General features: G+C 50.3%; 1 protein-coding gene across 4 annotated transcripts in view; it reads left to right on the top strand.

Annotated features, from left to right (window-relative positions):
• Positions 1–14,905, top strand: part of rnf212 (ring finger protein 212) — a 117,738-nt gene extending 102,833 nt beyond the window's left edge. For all 4 annotated transcript variants that reach the window (XM_072497554.1, XM_072497556.1, XM_072497555.1 and 1 more), the window contains 3 exons: positions 7,924–7,966; positions 11,242–11,425; positions 14,632–14,905. In XM_072497554.1, coding sequence (XP_072353655.1) covers positions 7,924–7,966; positions 11,242–11,422 — 224 coding nt within the window. In that variant the 3' untranslated portion in view covers positions 11,423–11,425; positions 14,632–14,905. The remainder of the gene's footprint in view (positions 1–7,923; positions 7,967–11,241; positions 11,426–14,631) is intronic.
• The last annotated feature ends 4,170 nt before the right edge of the window (positions 14,906–19,075 follow it).

Below are 19,075 nucleotides of genomic sequence, written 5' to 3' on the forward strand. Positions count from 1 at the left end.
AACAGACAGGCACCATAAACAGGAATAGGGCAAAGCCGATCCATAGTGTTAGCGCCCGTTCAGAGAATGCAGACATGAACGGCACCGACTGACGGTGTTCGGGCTCCCAACTTGGGTCTGCGACACCTTTTGGGACAAGTCCGCTAGACCTGTAGTAGCAGGCAAAGTCCGGGGACACCCCGTAGAATTTTTTGGGACACAGGAGGTCCCGCACCACACTCAATTCCTCCACGATGTTTCAGCGAGATACATGGCCCACAACAGACACCATCACACTCAGTGGTTTTACAGGCCATTTACAACAGCGACACATCACAGCCCCTGTAGCAATACAAATAGGTAACATTACAACTAAGCACCCCATAGTTTTGGTTGATCTGCCCCAGACAGCAGAACATGTCCTTGGGATCGATTTCATGAGCTCCCATAACCTTTCTTTTGACCCAGTTTAACAAGTGTGTCTGTAAAATGGCAAAGGCAGCATGAGCCCCCGCCACGCTCACAGTAGGAGAGTATGTAAACAGGATTAGCTCAGTAGGAGACTTCTGGTTCGACCCTCGACCCTCAGTGCAGACAAACAGGTTAGGGCAGTCCTGCAGGAACATAAAGCAGCATTTGCACAGCACAAGCATGACTGTGGCAAATTGGCTGGCTTTGTGAACATTACAGGTCCCGACCCTAAACCCCAGAAGCAGTACGGATTTCCCCAGGAAGCAGAGGGAGAAATCTGCAAAGTAATAGAGAGTTTGTTGGATCAAGGCGTACTCAGATCAGTAGCCTCCACAAACAGTGCACCAATTTGGCCCGTCAGGAAACCGGATGGATCATGGCGACTGACCATTGATTACCGGGAACTGAACAAAGTAACCCCAGCAGCAGCCCCCACTGTGGCCACGAGCCCCGAGACCATGCTCAAACAGGGACTCCAGTCAAAATATTTTTCGGTTTGGGACATTAGTAATGGCTTTTGGTCCATTCCATTGGCTAAAGCGTGCCAGTACAAATTCACCTTTACATTCCAAGGGCAACAGTACATGTGGACGTGCCTTCCACAAGGCTTCCACAACTCCCCCTCCATTTTCCACCGACAGCTGGCAAATGGATTAGCAAAATTATCCCGCCCCGATTGTCTGGTCCAGTATGTAGACGACTTGTTACTACAGACAGACACAAAGGGAGAGCACATTTCGCTTCTCGCCGAACTCCTAGGACTCCTAAAAGAAATTGGTTGTAAAGTCAATCCCAAGAAGGCCCAGATATTGAAAGAGAAAGTGATTTACTTGGGAACAGTGATCAATCATGGTAAACGCGAGATCGAGCAAAAGAGAGTTGACTCGATCGTCAAGTTGCCCCTTCCCCACAATGTCTCAGCCCTCCGGTCATTTTTAGGACTGGTTGGCTGCTGCCAAAACCATATTGACGGTTTCGCCACTAAAGCAGCGTCCCTTTCCGAACTTCTCAAGGAGCAGCAGCTTGGGAATGGCTTCTACAGCATACGGATGCCGTGGATACTTTAAAATGAGCACTCAGCACAGCCCCCGCACTACAGGTCCCAGATCCACTTTCCCCATACGCAATCGAAGTTGCAAGCACCGACCGAACCCTTTCGGCCGTGCTCGTCCAGGAACGCCATGACCAATTACGCCTCACGCGTGTTAGACCCCGTAGAGCAAGAATTTTCTGCCTGTGAAAGGCACCTGCTCACAGTTTTTTGGGCAGTACAATACTTCGCCTACATTACAGGACTCAACCCCATCACCATCCTCACAGAACACACCCCGACACAACTATTGTTAGACGGCCGACTTAAAGATGGCACAGTCAGCCAAATCCGAGCAGCCCGTTGGACCCTTTTACAGGGACGGGACATCACAGTAAAAAGACCCAAGACCAACACCTTGCCGATAATTTGCAGTGTGCAGGCACCCCTCATGAATGTGAGATCATCACCACAAAACAGAACACAGGCCCATTTATTCCCAAAACACCTCCCAGGAAAACAGGTAGTACACCCCAGAGACCCCAGCCCACAGACACGTGCGCACCCCTGAAGATTTATGTGGATGGCTCCTCCACAGTGTTAAATGGAAAGAGAATCACCGGTTGAGGTATTTACGTAGAGGACGCGCAGGGATGTGCCCTAGATGAGATTACATTAAAGTTGCCAGGACACTTAGGCTCGCAGGCAGCAGAGCTCGCAGCAATCGCTTATATTGTAGACCACCCCGACTCGTTCCCGACTCCAGCAGACATCTATTCGGACAGCTTGTATGTATGTAATAGTTTGACGGAATTCCTACCCCTGTGGGAAACGAGAGGATTTGTTTCCGCGGACGGTAAACCCCTACCCTCAGCCCCATTACTCCACCATATCTTAGAGACAGCGAAGGATAGAAATTACGGTATAATTAAGGTTCGCAGTTATCACCGTTCTCCTCCTCCCCCCCCCCCCCCCCCCCCCCCCCCCGCCGGTAACGTTAAAGCAGACGCCCTAGCGAAGGCAAGCTCCAGGCATGGTTATTTTTGGAACGCCCCTCCCGAAAGCACCCCAGTACACGCAGTTCAGGTCTCACAGACCAATATTCAGGATCTAGCGAAGGCACAGAAAGAGGATGAGAAACTCGGGGAAGTTTTAAAGGGTACCTTCCCAGCCCCGTATGATAAATACAAGAATGCAATAACCACACATGATGGTGTGATTTTAAAGGATGGCATTTATATAGTTCCCAGCCAGGACAAGAACCAGATCATTTGTCAGTTCCATGACAATCATGGACACCAAGGAATTGAACCCACCCTAGCCCACCTCAGACTGCTCTGCTGGTGGCCTGATTTAAAAGCCGATGTTACCCACTACATAGAGAATTGCTTGATCTGTGCCCAGAACAATCCAGACAGATATGCGAAAAAGGCTCAACTTAGTCATACCCGCCCCGTTAATGGACCCTGGACAAATCTACAGATAGACTATATAGGACCCCTATTCCCTTGCAGAAATGGTTGTAAGTATGTGTTGGTGGTCATAGACACCTTCACAAAATGGGTGGAAACTTTTCCATCGCGAACTAATATGGCAAAGATAACGGCTAAAATATTAACACACCACATCTTTACAAGATGGGGACTTCCCCCACAGTATAGAGTCTGATCAAGGCTCCCATTTCACAGGACGTGTAATGAAAAACGTCCTCACGATTTTCGGCATTCAACAAAAGTTTCATATCGCATACCACCCCCAGTCGAGTGGTATTGTAGAGGATGAATAGAACATTAGAGGCCACCCTCAGGAAAATGGTTCAGCAGAATAGCAGCACCTGGGATTGAGTTCTCCCATTTTCTTTAATGTTTATAAGAAACACGGTATCCACGTCCACAGGATACACCCCCCACACCCTCATGACCGGACGCCCCATGAAAGGCACTGAGTATTTATCATGACTGGATTTGGCCAGCCCCGCAGTCACAGCCCTCACGCATGAAAATGCGGTTCAACAATTGTTAGAGAACATAAAGGCGGCCCAACTCGCAGCAGCTGTGAGACTTGGAACCAGGAAGAAACAGAGTAAGGCTTGTTTCGACAAAACAGTACACGCCACTGAGTTTGCAGTAGGGCAGCAAGTCATGCTTTCCCGATACAACCCCAGTTAATTCCTTTCCCCTAAATTCTCCGGACCATACTCCATTTCGGACAAAGGCAGCCCCTCAGTATACAAAATTACATATCCCAATGACAAGTCTGCGTGGTTTCACATAAACCAGCTCAAGGCTTATGGCTCGCAGCAAAGCCACACACACCACATCCTGCTCGCAGCAGCAGATGAGCACGCCCCGCCCACAGATGACATTTTCCTACCCTCCCCCAACCAGTCCAGCCCGCCCTCAGGCACGACTTCAACTCCACCCCCAGAGGCACGACTCCGCCTCTCCCTTCTTTCAACCGACAGCGACAGTGATAGCGACGGCAATGACGACAGCCACAGCATACCAAGTTATGACTATGCCACTGCACCAGGCCCCACTCCCAGCAAATCCGAGCATGATTCCACTGACCCCTTCAAGATTACATATATCAAAGACCCTGACCCAGACCCACCGCCCGACGATTACGGATTGAAACCTCAGTAGCTCCAACCTCGACACACGATTCTGGCACCGAGACAATTCGTTCAGGCTCACCCGGAATGATGAGATGGACCCCAATTCGCCCCAAGCAGCTTTAGCACGAGTACTGCAGTCAAGAGTTTGGCAGCCGGGAGAAGATGATGTCTTAGAGTCTGACTCCCACCACACAAATCCCTTTGTGACCCTGTTCGCTATTGAGCAGTGAGGTGTCCAGATGATGGGGGAAAAAAAGGAACCGATGGAGAGATACGGGGCGAAGTTCTCCGGAAACGGCGCGATGTCCACCGACTGGCGCCCAAAACGGCTCCGCATCTTTGGGGGCCGAGCCCCAACCTTAAGGGGCTAGGCCCGCGCCGGACGAATTTCCGCCCCGCCAGCTGGCGGAAAAGGCCTTTGGTGCCCTGCCAGCTGGCGCGGAAATGACATCTCCGGGCGGCTCATGCGCGGGAGCGTTAGCGGACGCTGACGGCATTCCCGCGCATGCGCAGTGGAGGCAGTCTCTTCCGCCTCCACCATGGTGGAGACCGTGGCGGAGGAGGAAGGGAAAGAGTGCCCCCACGGCACAGGCCCGCCCGCGGATCGGTGGGCCCCGGTCGCGGGCCAGGCCACCGTGGGGGCACCCCCTGGGGCCAGATCGCCCCGCGCCCACCCCCCCCAGGACCCCGGAGCCCGCCCGCGCCGCCTTGTCCCGCTGGTAAGAGAGGTGGTTTAATCTACGCCGGCGGGACAGGCATTTTAGCGGCGGGACTTCGGCCCGTACGGGCCGGAGAATCGCGGGGGGGAGCCCGCCAACCGGCGCGGCGCGATTTCCGCCCCCATCGAATATCCGGTGGTGGAGAATTCGGCAATCGGTGGGGGCGGGATTCACGCCAGCCCCCGACGATTCTCCGACCCGGCGGGGGGTCGGAGAATCTCGCCCCCGGTGTCTTTCTGATGGAACCTGCACCATGTTTGTTCGTCAGTGTTAATGTTAAGTGTTGTGTGTAAACTTGAAACTGTTTCACGGCCCCCACTCCTTGAAAGCCCCCTGGCTGATAATGGAACAAGTTTGTCCCCAGACAACCGTTCAGAGGAACTAGTTTGTCGACAGAACACTACTCATAGCTACTCTCCTGATACAATCACGAGAGGCAGCCCCCCACAACGACCACATTCTTACCCATTCTTGCCGGTTGCTCAGGCAGTGGAGAAACGGCACTGGTCCCCGCCCTGCCTGAGGACCCCCTCTGGTCAGCTACGCTCTGGTAAAGCACAAACTGGATTGATCACGGTCCTACCCGGGGATTCCACCCATTTCTTACCCGCCGCGGCCCATGCGCACCCCATTTTGGAACTTTCAGTTCGAAATTCTTTTGTTTGGTTTTTGGCATCCCTTAGGTTGCTTCCGTATGCTATTTACATCCTCAAACACTGGGATGGTAAATCGCACAGGCTGCGAGACAGCTCGCACTATGTCAGTATTTTTCTCGGATGTCTTGTCCCAAATATTTGGTTTAATAAGAAATGAGGGAGTCACAGATGGTGACCAATTATAAAGGTAAATTGGCAAAAAAGGACAGACAGACAGGCATACGAGAACTTAAGCAAGATAATAACAGAAATTATGCTTGTGTTCACAGAACTCCAGAACCTCAGGAACCCCAGAGGAAGACAAAGAAGAAGACAGAAAGACGAAAAGATGAAGGCGACCTCCATCTTTTTCACCTGAATCTTAGCAGGATCCCTTCAGTTGAGCGCGGATGCTACCCCCCTGACCCCTACCACACAAGCCATGAACGATTCCCACCCCCGCAATATACAGAACCCCGAGATAGCTAGTCCCGCGATAGCTAACAATACCCCGACCTGGTGTGATAAGATTATCACCTGGTACTCACTATCGTATGTAGTAGAAGCCCTCTTAGTACTGGCGATACTTTGCAGTATCGTGCAGACACTTAGAGTCAGGAAATGGCGAAAGAAAGAGCCTACCGCTCTCGCAACCTGGTATACAGGATTAGGTCCCCTATTTTCGGATTTCACCAAACTCCCGAACCCCTTGACATGAATTAAAGTGCATCCGTTTTTGTTTATGTTTTTGGTTAAATAAAGAAATGTAAACCTCTGTGTCTGACTGCCAGGCCAGAGAAATTTGTGTGCTGCTATTTTGTACATTTAAAATGTTGTAGATTATTTTGGAATTGTTTGAGTTAGGATAGTTTATTGAGGATAGTTAGCGGTTCCAGTTTTTTATTTTTCTGTAATGCATGCATTAATGTCATTGAGTTTTATGATAATGTATGTATTTAAAATGATTTAGGTAAAATTGTGTTTCATAAGATAGGGCAGAGTAGAGCCTGATTATATGTGCCCCGTTTGGTCAGAGGACAAAGACGACGCAGTAGTGTGATCCTTCACGCTTCGCTTTGAGGATCACAAGGAGGGTGTGTAGCCATCTGGGATGGCCACGTCCCGATTACAAAATGGACACTTGCAAAGAATGCAGGGAAAATTGGACAATACCGAAAAAGCAAGCAGGTGCAAGGTCTGTCTGTTGATTAACGCCTTAGCTCTCAGACAGGACCGGTACTGCAGAACCATCTACATACTAATGAGCCATCCCCGGGATCAAAAGGCAACATTGAGGTAAACAATGCTAAGACAGAGCAGACTAAAACAAACCAAACCAATGGCCACCTGGACACGCCCAGCAACCAGGGAACCCACCCCTCAATAGAGGAAAATCGATAAGGACAATTGGGAAATGGCCCAATTAATTGGGGCCAAGTTCAAGGCCCGCCCAAAAGCGCGCAAAGCCCTTTTGGGATATAAAAAAGACTCTCCAAGAGAGGGTCTTAATGACCCATTTGCCTCCATTTAGCGGATCTGGCACTCTATTCTCCAGCCCTTCATGATTCCCCGGTCCCCTGGGCCGGGAATCACATGGGCGGGAGTACTGCAGGTCTCACCAAACGTGCGCCTGACATGGTGGATCTTCCGGTGGGCCAAGGGATAACTCCTTCAGGCAGTTGCCCCCAAGGTCCACCTGAATGCCACCATCTCCCCCCCCCTCCCCTGATAATACGCTACCTGCCCACTCCTCCCCTACTGAACACCCCAAGAGACTCCTTTAATAGGGAGACCCCCCCCCAGGGTCCTCCTTAATAGGGAGACCCCCCCCCCCCCCGGAACCCCCTAACTGAAGGACCCCCCCCACAGAGACACCCTAACTAGAGGGACCCCCACAGAGAGCCCTAACTAAAGGGACCCACTGACTAAAAGGCTCCCCTCCCCAGAAAGAGATACCAGCAAGAGAGCAGTCCAGACAGTGTCAGTGAAAAATAATTACAGCTATACCACTTACCTGCAAGCTCCACGTGTCCATTCTTAGAAGGAGAAGAGCTGTGACCTACGTTTAAACCCCTGAGAGCCATTAACTGCAAGCCACTCATTAATATCTAGTATTGGCTGTGGTTGACAAATTCCACAAAACAGCTTCAGCCTTGATTCATTCATCTCCCTTGATGGATGAGTGACTCTTAAGTGCCGAAACCCTAATGTTTACAAACAACAACCACATCAAAGAGTGGTAAGTGCATTGCAATCGCACAGCTCTCAGCTGCTTAATTGTATAACCCTACTTTCTAGTTCCATCTCAGTTGCTTATATTCCCCCTATTTAGCATTTCACTATACAGGGGGAAGTATGAAAGTATTATTTTTGCAATTAATTTATCTTGGTAGTTATGCCATTATATGTGGTCAGTCCTTTTTTAAGTGAAAATGATTTATTTCTAAAAACAAAATGTTACTTTTGATTTAGGTACTGTGCCTTACAGAGGAACTAGTAAAGCAGGAGTTTTTAGGTATGTACTGAAAATTTAAAAATTGTTTTTGATCACTGACCTGCGATCTTTTTAATTTGCTCATTAAAAAAAAAAACAATAATACCAAACATTTTGATTTTAAAGAAATGAGCCCTGTATATTAATTCAACATAAATTGTAATGCTTTTTTCAAGATCTGGGGCGAAATTCTCCTGAAACGGCGCGATGTCCGCCAACTGGCGCCCAAAACGGTGCCAATCAGACAGGCATCGCGCATCTTTGGGGGCCGAGCCCCAACATTGAGGGGCTAGCCCGGTGCCGGAGGAATTTCCGCCCCGCCAGCTGGCGGAAGCGGCCTTTGTTGCCCCGCCAGCTGGCGCGGAAATGACATCTCCGGGCGGCGCATGCGCGGGAGCGTCAATAGCCGCTGACGGTTTCCCACGCATGCGCAGTGGAGGGAGTCTCTTCCGCCTCCGCCATGGTGGAGACCGTGGCAGAGGCGGAAGGGAAAGAGTGCCCCCCACGGCACAGGCCCGCCCGCGGATCGGTGGGCCCCGATCGCGGGCCAGGCCACCGTGGGGGCACCCCCCGGGGCCAGATCGCCCCGCGCCCCTCCCAGGACCCCGGAGCCCACCCACGCCCCCTTGTCCCGCCGTTCAAAAGGTGGTTTAATCCACGCCGGCGGGACAGGCAATTTATCGGCGGGACTTCGGCCCATCCGGGCCGGAGAATCGAGCGGGGGGGCCCGCCAACCGGCGCGGCGCGATTCCCGCCCCCGACGAATATCCGCTGCCGGAGACTTCGGCAACCGGCGGGGGCGGGATTCACGCCAGCCCCTGGCGATTCTCCGACCTGGCGGGGGGTCGGAGAATGACGCCCCTGTTGTTGGCCATTTAAACGCCGACAATAATGTGTTAAGTGATGTTCCTTTAAGCTGTGAGATCTTGCTTGGGGCTTTATTTTAAAGATGAAATAATTAGAATGAATTTCCAGGTATTCATCTGTCAAATTTACTCAGTTTGAGTACAAACATTAATGTCGTACAATCATGATTTTGAGAATGAACACGTTGTTAATACTAATTGAGTCTAGATAAACAGGAAAAAAACTTCTGCTAGTTTTAAAAAGTGATTTTTTTTTTCACGACTGTGTTGTATAGCTATTACATTCTTGGGCTTTCCATACTATTTTTCAGTCATTTCTTTTAGGCTTTCATGTCTCAGATCACTCTTGCAGTTGGGCACAGGTTTTCCAATTCCTAGAGAACCGGAAAAATTCCTAACACTTGCAGGGATTGGTCAGTGAACCCTCTTTAGCTATTTCAGTTGCTCACTTGATCATGTACCTTCATGTGACAAGAGTCTTCAGAGAGCTCAAAAGTAATACTACAATCCCGATTGTGACCCAGCCTGCTTGTGCAAATGGAGATGCTAGATTGCTAAATGAAGGTGGGAGACAAAATTGTGTCCCATATCCAATAGATTCCAGCTTCTTAACCAGGCAGTAGGTCCCCTGTAAACATACTGACGTCATGGCCTCATGAGTGCAATTGGCGCCACACAATTTTAATTTCAAAATTTGGGAGGTCCATATGGTCCCAAAGCTGTGATCAAAAGCAGGCAGAAGAGAGCAGAGTGGTGGAGGAGTATTTTGTTTCTAATTTTGGGGTTTTCAGTTGGTCAGAGGAAGCAGGACTGCTCCTTTTGACTCTGCGAGGAATCCACAGACCCAGCCTGCTCTGGCCTTTGCTCCCCCTCACGGCATTGACATCAGTTGGTAATGACCCCACACCCCTGGCTAACCTTGTACCTTAGGTGCGCCATTGGATTTTTGGCTTCTGCCCCAACTGCCACTTCTAACCACTTTCTTCCCGCTGGCCTCAGCCGGGGGCTAGTTCAGTACCATTGAAATTAATTAAGTCTGAGAGTCATAATTGCTTGAGCCTCACTCTCCAGGGATCTGGAGGGATTCCTTGCATTGACTCTTACCCCAGATTAAAATCAGTGCTGTGTTCAAATAAACTGCTGTCGATGTCAATTTAATTGCGCGATTAGCATATGGAAACTAACAATCCAACCTCTCTTAAACTGATTTCTCTCAGGCAGCCGAACGCGCCAGAGTCCAATCTGGAAATTGATAGGTTAAACCAGTTTCCCAACAGTCTTAATTTCACCCCAGCAGTTCCCAAACCCATGAGCGTTTCTATTATTTAAAAAAAAATCAACCCATACCACACAAAGGAATGCAATTTAGCTCACAGTCCCTGTCCCAGCATTTTGAAAGAGCTGTCTGATTTAGTTCCACATCGCAGCTTTTCTCCCATAAACATGCAAATTAGTTATCTCCAAGTACATATCCAGCCCAAATTTTGTATGAACTTTGGTTACTGATCCATTTGCCAGAACGTAGTCCCTGACTAGTTGCTTTATTAAAACCCCTTTAAGTTTTAAGCACCTCTATCAGTCCTCTCCTTAACCTTCTCTGCTTGTAAGAACAATCTCAGCTTCTCCAATCTTGCCATATAACTGATGTCTGTCATTCATGGTGTCATCCTCCTCCGTTCCTTCTTCAAGGAAAAAGAAAGATTTGCATTGATATAGCACTTTTCAAACCTCAGCACATTGTAAAGCAGTTTACAGTCACTAAAGCATACCTACTGAGATTAGGTTTAATTACAAATGACCTCCAACTCGACTGTTGTAAACTTTCCATCGAAGAATGTCAGGGGTCCTCACCACACTTAAAGCACTGCTACATATTACTACTTCTGTCAAAGTTTATTAAATCGGTGATTGCAATTCTTTGTACCTTGGAGGGGTGGCAGACCATGCTTTGTGCTCTTGATTCCCCACATAATGAGATCATAAACTCTTGCCAAAGTGGAGGCTGGATGCTTCTCTTTGGAGAGGGAAGGCAAATCCAACGGTTCAGTGATTCCTGGGAGGACTTTACCACTCTTGAACATTGACTTATTGACTTCATAATTAGAGCAGAAGGAAAACAAAATGTAGGGACTTTGAGTATTAACGCAAAATGAGCGTGAGCAAATTTGCAGCCTGTTTTGCATACTGCCCCGTTTGAAATCAGTGGAAAAGAAAGATAGTGGTAGTAAAATGGGATCTCGCCTGAAAGCAAACAACAAAAAACATTGATTTTACTGTGGTATAACTAGAGCTCAGAAATAGAAAAAGTGTATTAAAAATGAATTTTCAAACAAAAACTACAAGTTTTACAGCATGTTTTCAGCAAAAGATATTGCAATGTTAATGACAATTGAGAAAGCGTTCAATATGGTATTTTTCCTCTCTTTAAAGGACCACGCCTCTCTCAACACCATTGCAGCGAATTGGACTTTCAGGCTCACTGTCTTCCGCAATTCTGAGTCATGGAGAAGGAGGATCCTGGGACACTTGCACCTATAGAAATACACCATCGTATCCTCTGACACAGTTTTCATCACAGCCACCTATCTCAAGTCCATTTCAAACCTTCTGATGAGCAAGTGTCTTTTTTCACCATCTACTCTTAATCTGACCAAAGTGCAAAATTAATGCAAAATATATCTACTTATATATGGGGAATATGTTTAAGAAAACATATTAAACTATCCCACGGCTTTACCCGATTGCATCGCCCCCAACCAGTCTATAACCTCCCCAAGCTCAATTTGGGCTCCCAAGTCCTCCACCACCTCCTCATCTATCCTCGGGAACACCAGCCCCCAATGAAATCGCTTCATACCCTCCTCCCCGGCTGGGGATTCCGATTTATATAATTTACTATAAAACTCCCGAAACACATCATTCACTCCCGCCAGATCCAGAATGAACCCCCGAAGCTCCTTTTCCATAGCTGATACCTTCCCAGACCTAGAACTCGACCGGTCCAGCCTTGGATCCAGGACCATATTGAAATCTCCCCCCATAATCAGTCGATTTAATCTTGGTCCGGGATTTTCCACAGTACCCGTCTAACAGCTCAACATCACCCCAGTTCGGGGCATATATATTCACCAATACCACGGCCATTCCCTGCAGCTTCCCACTAACCATAACATATCTATTCCCCGATCCGCTTCCATATTCCCCACCACAAATGCCACCCGCTTATTAACCAAGATCGCCACCCCCCTCGTTTTAAAGTCCAACCCATCCCTTCCTTAACCTAATCTGATCCACCACCTTCAGATGTGTCTCCTGCAACATAGCCATATCAGCCTTCATTTGCCTCAAGTGCGCGAACACACGGACCTTTTTGATGGCCCATTCAGTCCCCACATTTTTCACGTGACCAGCCTGGTCGGGGGAACCCTGCTCCCCCCCCCTCCCTTGCCGAACAACCATAACCTCTCCTAGGCCATTCTGCGGCCAATGCCCCACACCTCCCCTGGTCCGCCCTCAGGCAACTACCATCAACAACTCTCCTCCTCCACTTTGAAAGTCCCCTTCCCGTCAGCAGTATAATCCCCCCAACCCCCCCTCCCCCACACGCCCCAAATCGATCTTCAGCTCACCCCACTTTGCTTCTGTGAACTAGCAACATGGTAGTACAAGTGGATAGCACTGTGGCTTCGCAGCGCCAGGGTCCCAGGTTCGATTCCCCGCTGGGTCACTGTCTGCGCGGAGTCTGCACGTTCTCCCCCGCATCTGCTTGGGTTTCCTCCGGGTGCTCCGGTTTCCTCCCACAGTCCAAAAACATGCAGGTGGATTGGCCATGATAAATTGCCCTTAGTGACCAAAAAGGTTAGGAGGGGTTCTTGGGTTACGAGGATTGGGTGGAAGTGAGGGCTTAAGTGGGTCGGTGAAGTCTCAATGGGCCAAATGGCCTCCTTCTGCACTGTATGTCCTATGTTCTAGCCCGACCAGCTAGCCTGGCAGCCTCCGCTCATGTTGCCTAGCATCCTACCCCTCACTGATTCCCCCCCCCCTCTACGCTTAGTGCAAATAGTCAAAACAAAGGCAAGAAGTAAAAACAAACAAACAATCCCTCCCAAGGTCCGAACACAGAGACCCACCCCATATCCCATAACAAAGCACTGTAAACAGGTCTAACCCCAAACAGATCTGGAAAAACGGGAAAAACGAAAGAAACCCAAACAACAAAAAACCAAAGTTTTTCACAGTTCTCCTCAATCAAAGTTCAAGGTCCTCCTTCCTCTGCCAGTCCATTCTCCTTCTAGAAGACTGCTGCCTCCTCCGCCGAGCCAAAGTACAGCTCCCGGCCCCCACAGATCACCCACAGGCGAGCCGAGTACAGTAAACCAAACTTAACACCCTTCTTGTACAGGGTCGACTTGACCTTATTAAAGCTCGCCCTCCTATTCACGAGCTCTGCTACCAGGTCTTGGTACACCGAATCATAACGCCTTCCCAAGTGCATCGCCTCGTCTGCCTGGCCCACCTCTGAAGCGTTCCTTGTCCAGGAACCAATGCAATCGTACCACCATCGCCATCGGTGGCTTACCTGGGGTTTGCGCATCAGTGCCCTATGGGCCCGATCCACCTTCAACGGCCGGTCAAACGCACCTTCCCCAAGCAGCTTCTCCATCATCTTCCCAACATACGCACCCGCATCCGATCCTTCGATTCCCTCCGGCAGACCCACGATGCGGATGTTCTGCCTCCGAGAACGGTTCTCCAGGTCCTTCACTTTCTCCAGCAGTCGCTTCTGCTGGTCATGCATCAGCCCAATCTCTGCTGCCATTGAGGTGGACCGTTCCTCATGCTCCCCCGCCAGCTCCTCCAACCTCTGGATCGCCTGTCCCTGGGCCGCCAGTCTCGTCTCCACACGGTCAACCACTGCCTTGATCGAGTCCACCGCCCGTGCCAGGTTCTCCTCACTTTTCTTCTGCTGTTGGATGAACTTCTCATTCAGGAAGCTCACCAACTGGTCCATCGACCACTGAGCCGATGGGGCCAGCCCCTGCACATCCACCATCTCTGCGTGCGTTGTCCGCTCCTCACTCGCCTCAACCAACCAGTTCGGTTTTTTCGGGGCACTTCTGGACCGCAGCTCTATAAACTAGGGGTCACTCTCTTCTCTCACTTCTGCACCTTTTTCCGACAAAATTCCTGCGACAAACCGGCGTAAAGGCCACAAAAAGACCACCATGAGCGGGAGCTGCCAAATATGTGACCACTCACTCCATGGCAGTCACCGGAAGTCCATTTTTGTCACTTTTAAACACCAATCCACCTAAACCCATGTGCTCTTCCGAGATAAAATTATTCGCCTTGTAATAATTTAAATATGTAATTGGAAGATTTCACGTGTAATTTCTGACTCTAAATTGGGGCAGGGAATTTGCTGTAGGAAGTTTTATATGGCACAGTGATCACAGTGTTGCCTCGCTGCTCCAGGGTTCCAGGTTCAAATCCGGCCTCGGGTGACTATGTGGAATCTGCACTTTCTCCCCATGGCTGCATGTGTTTACTCCGGTTTCCTCCCACAGTCCAAAGATGTGCAGGTTAGGTGGATTGGCCATGCCAAATTGCCCCTTAGTGTCCAAAAGGTTAGATCAGGTTACGGGGATAGAGTGGAGGCATGGGCTTAAGTAGGGTGCTCTTTCCAAGGGTCGGTGCAGACTCGATTGGCTGGATCGCCTCCTTCTGCACTGTAAATTCTATGGTAATCAGAAAATGCTGTTTCACACTGTGCGATTAAGTCACTTACGGCAATCTTATTTAAATGTTATTGCATTGCAGAAGTTTGAAGATTTGATCAACAAACGACAGGAAAGTTGAAACTTTATCCATGGATCCGGTCGGTGATCAGTGTAGCTCTACTGTGCCTCACTAAATGGTTACGGTTTATTATCATCAATTTTAAATTGTAGTGCTTTGCCGTTCTTTAAGATATTTTTATGAAACAAATGTAATAAATTCCGTTTTTCACTTTTTCTTAAACTTGTAACAAGATGTTAAATTTCCCATTTTACACAAGTTGTATCGTTGCACAAATAAACATGAATCTCATCTAGCTGAGCTCAACGCGATTCATTTGACCATTTCAGCTTCCAATTCCCTCCCTTCCCGTCTTCTGAATAACAACCTGTATTTATACAGTGACTTTCATAAAATGTCTTAAGGCTCTTCACAGGGGAATTATAAAACAAAATATGATATCGAACCACATAAGGAAAAATTAGGACATTGATCAAAAGCTTGGTCAAGAATTGTCTTAAAGGAGGAGAATTTTAGAGCATGGTTCCAGACACACCCTTCAATGGTGGCGCAAGTAAAATCGGAAATGTTCAAAAGACTAGAATTGGAGGCATGCAGATATCTCGGAAGGATTGTCTGGCTGGAGGAGATGACATGCAGAGGGGCAAGGCCAAGTAGGGATTTGAAAGCAAGGTAGAAAATTGAGGGATAATTTAACTACAAGCCAAATTAGGTCTGTGAGTAGAGGGGTGAAGGGTGAACGGGACCTAGTACAGGTTAGAGCATGGGTAGCAGAGTTTTGGATGACATTAGGTTCAGCGAGGATTGAATGAAGAAAGCTGGCCAGGAATATGTGGGAATAGTCAAGACGAGGGTAGCAAAGATGCAAATAAGGACTTGAACAGTAGATGAGCTGAGACAGGAGTTGGGTTGGGTGATGTTACAGGGATGAAAATGGGTGGTCTTTGTGATGGCCTGAATATGTGGATGAAGACATTAACTCCTTGGTGGAGTACATCCAAGAATACATCATTCAGCCCATAGAACGTCATCCAAGTAGCTACTGTTCATGCACAAATTTTCACAGATGCAAGGTACTCAATTGCAAGGAATATCAGAGCTCTTATTGTCATTCTGAATGACACATTCATTATATGCCTTACACCAGAAGTGTCAAGTCTGGGAGCTTCTTGTTCTATGCAAGTCATTTGATAATTGTGCTGATCCATTATCATCTCGATTATTTTCTATTTTCAACCTAAACAGAACTATTTTATGATCCCTGTTTTCCTAACATCCTGTTTATCAGTTATTTGTTCCACTTCAACTGAATCAAACAGTGCTTCATTCCTTAATGAAAGAAGCCATTCCAGTTTCAATACGAGCATTGTAAAAACAGAAAAGGCTGGATAAACTCAGCAGGTCTGGCAGCATCTATGGAGAGAGAAAAAAGAGTAAACAGGCAGGATTCTCTGTTTGGGGGACATGTTCTCCTGCCAGATGTAAATTGCTCCTGGTTTGCGCTGGCACTAGAAGCGGCGCTCAGGAGCATTTCCCTTTCTCTTGCTATGCAAATTTATACATGGCTGGGAGCTCAAGGGATTCTATTCTGTATCTCGCTAGGCGTGAGCAGGCGGCACTATACCAAGGTCTGGTGGCTGGCCCCCTTTCCCTCCCAAAACACAAATCCTGCACCAGCCCCTCCCAAAATGCAAATCCTGCACCCCTCCCTTCTCTCTCCCTCCCTCCCCCTACCCTTCCTCCCTCTTTCCTCTGCCCAGTTCCGGTGACGACCAACAGAGAATCCCACCTGAGGAATTTGGCTGAGGAAGAGTGATTGAGCAGTTTAGGTCTATCCTCTCAAGTTTAGAAGAATGAAAGGCGATCTAATTGCATTATATAAGATGGTAGAAGGTATTGACAAAGTAAGCATAGAGCGGATGCTTCCTCTTAAGAGGCATTCTTGAATGAGAGGTCTTTAGGATAAGGGTAGCAGGACTTCAGGTGGTGGCCATGGAGTGAGTGGTCACACACAGGGCAGCTCCGGCGAAGGCATTGGTTTGGGCACTTTGCACCCATTACGGGGTAGTTCCAGCAGAAATGTGGTGCGGAAGGTATAGAGGGAGAGGTTCAGACCAGGATTGGCATGTCCACTGGCTACCAGACCCGCAAAAAACAGTTCAAGACCTGGCTAAGGGTTGGAGGGTACTTGTGGCGCAGCAACAATTGCGGCAATGGCGGAGGGGGAAGGGTGGCCACCTGTGGGAAAGCCCCAGACGGAACACTTGATGGCTTCAAGGAGGAACTTCGGCAGCAAAGAAAGGAGATTCATTGCAATTGGTTGAGGGTGATTGAGAGAGCAGTAGCACCTCTGCGACGGTCGTTAGACTGGGTGGCGAGTCACCAGGAGCAACGATAAGCGATTTGGAGAAGGTGGTGTCCATCCAGAGTGATCGGATCGTGTCCTTGGAGATGGGTATTCTGGGGGATCTATGCAAGTTGCTGCGAGTGAATGTGGAGGAGCAGGAGAACCGGTCCAGGTGGCAGAACTTGTGAAGGTCTGCCAGAAGGTGTGGAAGGAACAAGCACCGCAAAGTATGTGTCGAGGATGCTAGACGGCTTGGTGGAGGAGAGGGTGCTGGACAAGGCCCCAGAGGTGGATCGGACACTCGGGTCCTTAAGGCAGAGGGCGAGGGAGCTGCCGCGTGCGGTGATTGTGTGGTTGCTCAAGTTCGCGGAGAAGGAGAAGATTTTAAGGTGGGCCAGGGAGAAGCGAGACTGTGAATGGGAGTGGAATTTGTGTCTGAATACCAGGACATTGGCGGACAGCTGGCAAAGAGGCGTGCTGGATTCAACAGGGCCAAGGTGGTGCTGTACCGAAGGAGGATTCCGTTTGGGGCGTTGTAGTCGGCGAAACTTTGGGTTGTGTTCGACGGCCACGTGTACTACTTTGAGACACCAGGGGCGTCATACTCCGACCCCCCGCTCAATTGGCGGGGCCCGGATGGGCCGAAGTCCCGCCCAGAAATTGCCTGTCCCGCCGGCGTATATCAAAGCTGGTATTTACCGGCGGGACCAGGCGGCGTGGGTGGGCTCCGGGGTCCTGGGGGGGGGCGCGGGGCGATCTGACCCCAGGGGGTGCCCCCACGGTGGCCTGGCCCGCGATCGGCGGGCCTGTGCCGTGGGGGCACTCTTTCCCTTCCGCCTCCGCCACGGCCTCCACCATGGCGGAGGCAGAAGAGACTCTCCCCACTGCGCATGCGCGGGAAACTGTCGGCGCCCGCTGACGCTCCCGCGCATGCACCGCATTTCCGCGCCAGCTGGCGGGGCACCAAACGCCATTTCCGCCAGCTGGCGGGGCAACAAACGCCATTTCCTCCAGCTGGCGGGGCAACAAACGCCATTTCCGCCAGCTGGCGGGGCGGAAATCCCTCCGGCGTCGGCCTATCCCCTCAATGTTGGGGCTCGGCCCCCAAAGATGCGGAGCATTCCGCACCTTTGGGCCGGACCGATGCCCGTCTGATTGGCGCCGTTTTTGGCGCAAGTCGGCGGACATCGCGGGGGAGAATTTCGCCCCAGGGGTGTGATTCTCCACCGACCGGCGCCAAAAAAGGCGCGTATCAGTCCGGCATCGCGCCGCCCCAAAGGTGCGGAAGTCTCCGCATCTTGAGGGGTAGGCCCGCGCCGGACTGATTTCCGCCCCGCCAGCTGGCGGGAAAGGCTTTGGTGCCCCGCCAGCTGGCGCAAAACTGACTTTGCCGGGCGGCGCATGCGCGGGAGTGTCAGCGGCCGCTCACGGCATCCCCGCGCATGCGCAGTGGAGGGGGTCTCTTCCGCCTCTGCCATGGTGGAGACTATGGCGAAGGCGGAAGGAAAAGAGTGCCCCCACGGCACAGGCCCGCCCACGGATTGGTGGGCCCCGATCGCGGGCCAGGACACCGTGGGGGCACCCCCCGCGGCCAGATCGCACCGCGCCCCCCCCAGGACCCCGGAGCCTGCCTGCGCCACCTTGTCCCGCCGGTAAGAGAGGTGGTTTGATTCTCGCCGGCGGGGCAGGCATTCCAGCCGCGGGACTTCAGCCCATCCGGGCCGGAGAATCGCTGGGGGGGTGGGGGGTCTGCCAACCGGCGCAGCGCGATTCCCGCCCCCGCCGAATATCCGGTGCCAGAGAATTCGGCAACTGGCGGGGGCGGGATTCACGCCAGCCCCCGGCGATTCTCCGACCCGACGGGGGGGTCGGAGAATCCCGCCCCAGAAGAGGCCAATGACGTTATATAAGGGACCATAAACTGGGAGCTAAATCCATAAAGGTTGGGATGTTATGGCTTTGTGTTGCCGGAGGGTGGTTTTTGTTTTCTTTGCGGAATTGTAAGTTTGTAAGGGAGTAATCACCCACAACCACCAAACCCCTGCCTTTTGTGGTGTTTTTCTTTTTTGGGGAGGAGGTGATTTGTGAGAGTTTTTTGTGTTTCCTTCTTTTTTTATT

Source organism: Scyliorhinus torazame, chromosome 3 (assembly GCF_047496885.1).
Source record: "Scyliorhinus torazame isolate Kashiwa2021f chromosome 3, sScyTor2.1, whole genome shotgun sequence".
NCBI lineage: Eukaryota > Metazoa > Chordata > Chondrichthyes > Carcharhiniformes > Scyliorhinidae > Scyliorhinus > Scyliorhinus torazame.